The 5,262-nt window shown below is 46.7% G+C and overlaps 1 protein-coding gene across 1 annotated transcript; it reads right to left on the bottom strand.

Annotated features, from left to right (window-relative positions):
- Positions 1-925: 925 nt before the first annotated feature.
- On the bottom strand, positions 926-2,011 carry LOC137387876 (uncharacterized). The gene has a single exon (XM_068074389.1). It carries the CDS (start codon positions 2,009-2,011, stop codon positions 926-928), a length of 1,086 nt encoding a protein of 361 aa, XP_067930490.1.
- Positions 2,012-5,262: the final 3,251 nt, after the last annotated feature.

The raw sequence follows: 5,262 nt of genomic DNA, 5'->3' as shown, positions 1-5,262 counted from the left end.
CTGACCTGCAGGATTGGGCATCCGGAGAAGCCAGGGTAGTGAGGCATGATCGGTACGAATGGTGAATTCCCTTCCAAACAAAAGAGGACGAAAATGCTTCACAGCGTTAATGATGGCCAGAAGCTCCTGACGCATGACACAGTAGTTCCTTTGTTCTTTAGTATACATTTTAGAAAAATAGGCAATGACTCGCTCGTGGCCATCTTGGATTTGTGACAGTACTGCTCCAGTGCCAACCCCACTGGCATCTGTGTCCAAGAGAAAGGGCAGTGAATGGTTCGGGTAAGCAAGGATGGGTGCAGAGGTGAGTCTCTCCTTAAGCTCTTGGAACGCCAGCTTACATTTCTCTGTCCATTCAAACCTTGCATGTTTCGAACTGAGCTGGCTCAATGGTCGGCTGATGTCAGAGTAATTGTGGATAAACCTCCGATAATATCCGCAAGTGCCTAAAAAGGCTCTCACGTCCTTTTTGTGACGAGGTACTGGCCATTCCTTTACAGCAGAAACCTTGCTCTTTTCAGTCTCCACCCCGCTAGCACTTACTACATGCCCTAGGTAGTAGACTCTATCAGCAAACAATCTGCACTTTGCGGGCTTTAGCTTCAGCCCAGCTTCTTGTAGCCTTACAAATACCTCCTTTAGACGCTCCAAATGGCTATCTAAATCCTTGGAGAACACAATAATGTCATCAAGGTAGATTAATAGTGTCTTCCAATGCAATCCTCTTAATACAGTCTCCATCAGCCTTTCAAAGGTAGACGGAGCTGAGGTCAAACCGAATGGGAGGACTTGCCACTCCCATAACCCTGATTGTGTGGCGAAGGCAGCCTTTTCTTTTGCATCATCTTCCATTTCGACTTGCCAGTAGCCACTAGTGAGGTCCAGGGTGCTGAAAAGACGGCTGCCCCCCAAAGCATCAAGGGTGTCATCTATTCGGGGTAGCCGGGTAGGCATCCTTGTGAGTGACCTCATTAAGCTTACGGTAGTCAACGCAAAATCGCCAGCTCCCGTCCTTTTTTTGCACTAACACCACTGGGGAGCTCCAGGCACCATGCCCTTCCCGGATCAGGCCCTGCCCTTGCAACTCCTTGATTTGCTTTTCTATCTCGGCTTCCTGAGCCGTCCCATGTCGATAAGGTCGCTGTTTTAGGGGTTTTGCTCCTGGCACTAGCGGAATACCATGTTTAATCACATTAGTCTTGCCTAAGTCATATTGGGAGCTACTGAACGCACTCTGATGCTCTGTTATCAGCGCCTGAACTTTCTGCTTCTCCTCAAGGCTAAACCCTTGACAACTCTCTTCTACTAGCGTCTTGAGGTGTTCAGGCAGCTGGCCACGGCTAGCTGATTCTGTAGGGGCCGGTCTAGTTAGATTAGCAGCCATACACGTAGCCACTATTTTCCCCGCTGGAATTCGTATTTCCCGATCTGTGTAATTCATCAGTCTCAGGTGAACTTGTTGCTCATCAGGATCTTGAACAGTGGTGGCGACAAGCACCCCTGGAACCCTATCGGCTGATTCAATGCAAGCAGTCCCTTGAACCCACTTAGTGCTAAGCCGTGCCATGCTAAACTTCTCTGTGCGGGGAGGCAACACTGTGTCCTGGCGGACCTGAACATTCACTTTCAATAGGTTTCCCTGGCTGTCACAGCACCTGACCGCTGAATCTCTGATCTTCAGTTGAGCATTTTGAAAATCTAAAAGGCACTGATGGTGCTCGAAGAAGTCCAATCTAAGCAGAATAGCATTGTCGATATCCGCTATGACAAACTGGTGACTTATCTTCTGAGTTCCCAACTGAAACTGTATATAGCTTAAGCCCTGCAGTTGAATCTCGGTACCATCTGCCAAAATACCTTGCCCGAGTACGGGCTGGAGTTTGGTGCAGCTCTGGGCCGAAAGTTTTTGGAACTCTTTAACTGGAAAGGCGGACTGGGTGCACCCGCTGTCCAACAGCATAACGTTCTTTCCCTGATCTATAGTGACAGGCACATAATAAGCAGTGGTCATATGGCCTCCATGTAATTGGCATTTGCCCAGGTTTAAAGGTATCTGTCCAGAGGGCTCTGGGCCTATGACTCCTGGACCTTGGAGTTTCCCTCTATTGAAGCCTTGTTGGAGCTTTTGGTAAGACAATTCCGAGCAATATGACCAATCTTCTGGCAAGTGTAGCACTTCCTATTATCAGGCTCTGAACGATTATTAGGGGGCCCACGTCGCTGCCTTTGTTGTACCAACATTTCCAGCATCTGCTTTTGCCCTTCAGCAATTTGCTTCTGTCCCTCTGCAAGTTGCTGCACTAGGGTTTGCATGCTGGCCTGTGCGCCCTGCATCATGGCCATCATTTTGTCAGAAAGGTTCGACAATGACTCAGTCGCATCCAGTTGATTTATCTTTCGCTCAACGCTTGGATTAGCTTCATGAATCCTACGGACAGCCTCTTCCAAACTATAAGGTGGTTGCGCTTTAAACAGCCAAGCTGCTTGAGAGCTTGGAGGTAGCATAGCAATTAACTCCCTCATGGCATGTCGGTCCACCGACTCACGTTCCATTTCAGGGAATGCCTTACTAACGAGTTTACAAAGTTTGTCTGAGAAAGAGAATACATTATCCCCCGGCCTCAGCCGCAGCGTTTTAAGCACAGCCATTGCGTTTTCCATGCTAATAGAGTGGTTGGCCACTAGTTTGTCCCTCAACTCTAAGTAGTTACTACCATGTAAATTTATACCGGCTGAGCCCATCACTGACAGACGGAGACGAATAGCCATTTCCCCAACAGACCAGCCATTATGCATGGCTATGTTCTCAAATAGCTCCAGAAAATCTTCTACATCAGTAGAGCCATCAAAAACAGGTGGAGCAATTGCCGGGGCGTGCCTGGTACGCACTAATTCAGTCATGCCTCTGACTTCATTCATCATATGCCTCATGTCATCATTTTGAGGGCGCATGGCTGGGCGCCGCATGGCTACATCCTCCTGAGCAGCCATCCCAGCCTCTGCATCATTTAAGTTTGTCGCATACGGTGCTACAGGTGTGTTATCCTCCATGTTCGCTCTGATTTTGGATCAGAATATCCCACTGCTGCCACCAGTGAAGTAAATTCTGGCCGTTGAGGATAGCCAACTCCCAACTCAAGAGCGAGTTCACGCAAACTCAATGAGTTGATGAACAGACTCGTGGGCGAGTCGATAAACAGACTTGTGGGTGAGCCGATAAACAGACTCGATGGCGAGCCGATAAACAGACTCGATGGTGAGCCGATAAACAGACTCGATGGCAAGCCGATAAACAGACTCGTGGGTGAGCCGATAAACAGACTCGGAAGTGAGCCGATAAACAGACTCGATGGCAAGCCGATAAACAGACTCGTGGGTGAGCCGATAAACAGACTCGGAAGTGAGCCGATAAACAGACTCGAGGGCGAGCCGATAAACAGACTCGATGGTGAGCCGATAAGCAGACTCGATGGTGAGCCGATAAACAGACTCGATGGTGAGCCGATAAACAGACTCGGAAGTGAGCCGATAAACAGACTCGATGGCGAGCCGATAAACAGACTCGGGGGTGAGCCGATAAACAGACTCGTGGGTGAGCCGATAAACAGACTCGAGGGCGAGCCGATAAACAGACTCGATGGTGAGCCGATAAGCAGACTCGATGGTGAGCCGATAAACAGACTCGATGGTGAGCCGATAAACAGACTCGATGGCGAGCCGATAAACAGACTCGATGGCGAGCCGATAAACAGACTCGTGGGTGAGCCGTTAAACAAACTCGGGAGTGAGCCGATAAACAGACTCGATGGTGAGCCGATAAACAGACTCGATGGTGAGCCGATAAACAGACTCGATGGCGAGCCGATAAACAGACTCGTGGGTGAGCCGATAAACAGACTCGATGGCGAGCCGATAAACAGACTCGATGGTGAGCCGATAAACAGACTCGATGGTGACTTCTCTCAATTGTTACACCCTAGCAAGCCAAGCGCAATAATTCTTGATGTTCGGTCAATAGCATTTATAGTGAAAGCAGCTATGATACGCTGGCTAATATCACAATGCTAAAGGCGGAAACAGTGACAAGAATTTTATACCCTATTTGCTTTTGAAAATCAAACAGAACTTATTATAAAGAACGCAGTATCTTTATTGGTGTTATATCTCTCAGTACCAAGCAGTAACACACCAACAATGATCAAACCGGCAGGTTATATAGCAATCCCCAAAAAAATCCACAAATTGATTGGCTGCACAGTAATCAGGTCAACCAATTCCACAATAACATATTTCGAATACAAAAACGATAACATTTGTCACTAACTAATCACGCAATACGAGTATTAATAATTTTTTTTGTGTTTGTATAGTAACATGCAAATCTTAGAACAATATGGTAATAAATGGTTAACATAAAAAAAATTGCTAGTATCACACATACATACACTCTACATTGAACAAGTGTTAAGCGTGCGCCTTATAAATGACTATTCAAATTTGTCTGAATTGCGATGAACGTAATATAGATCCGTTGAGTTAGCAATTTGAAGCTGCCGGATTATAGGCTTAGAAAAGACGTCATCAACTCTTGCGCATTCTGACGTCTACAATTACGGGTACACACTGATTGACAGCTCATTCGCTTTTACAAGCATGAAGTGGGGTCCAAGACCATTCGCCCATTGGTAGATCCTATCGGGGACGACAGTGACCCTCTCGGGCTACTGGACTCACCAGTCAAAATCGATTTTTGAGTGCCAGTAGTCTCACCAACCACCTCAGCCCTTCTCAGGGCCACCATTTCCATTTTAAGGGTTTTGTTCTGCGTCGACAATGGCGGAAACTCAGTGTCGTACTTATCATCCATTTTTTTTATTACAACATCAATTGCCCCAAAACCAAATCTCAAGCATTGCCCCACTCTTGGGTTGGCAGGCCTGATACTGATGCCAGGCTCAACTAAAACGCGTTTGTGCTTGTACTGAGCAAATTACAAAGATCAAGATGGGGCATTTTGCTTGCAGGGCAGCATACACTAGTGTTACGAACTTACGGGCTACGAATTTTTGTAGCATGGAACACGAAACAAACTAACACACCTATCTCGTAAAAAGTTTGTATCTTTGAAGTTACTCTCTCTTGTTGTAAACGAAGATTCGAGAATTATTTCACAGTAGTGTTTGTAGTGAAATATTTCGTAACATTTAGCGCGCTGTTTTGCGGGTGTTATATTCTTTTACTATTTTTCCGCTTTGTTCGTTT

This window comes from Watersipora subatra, chromosome 2, assembly GCF_963576615.1.
Source record: "Watersipora subatra chromosome 2, tzWatSuba1.1, whole genome shotgun sequence".
In the NCBI taxonomy this organism is placed as follows: domain Eukaryota; kingdom Metazoa; phylum Bryozoa; class Gymnolaemata; order Cheilostomatida; family Watersiporidae; genus Watersipora; species Watersipora subatra.
This window is presented reverse-complemented; position numbering and strand designations above follow the sequence as displayed.

Bases quoted from the DNA above. Each gene is read 5' to 3' on its own strand.
- LOC137387876 (XM_068074389.1), bottom strand. From the start codon at position 2,011: ATGACCACTGCTTATTATGTGCCTGTCACTATAGATCAGGGAAAGAAC.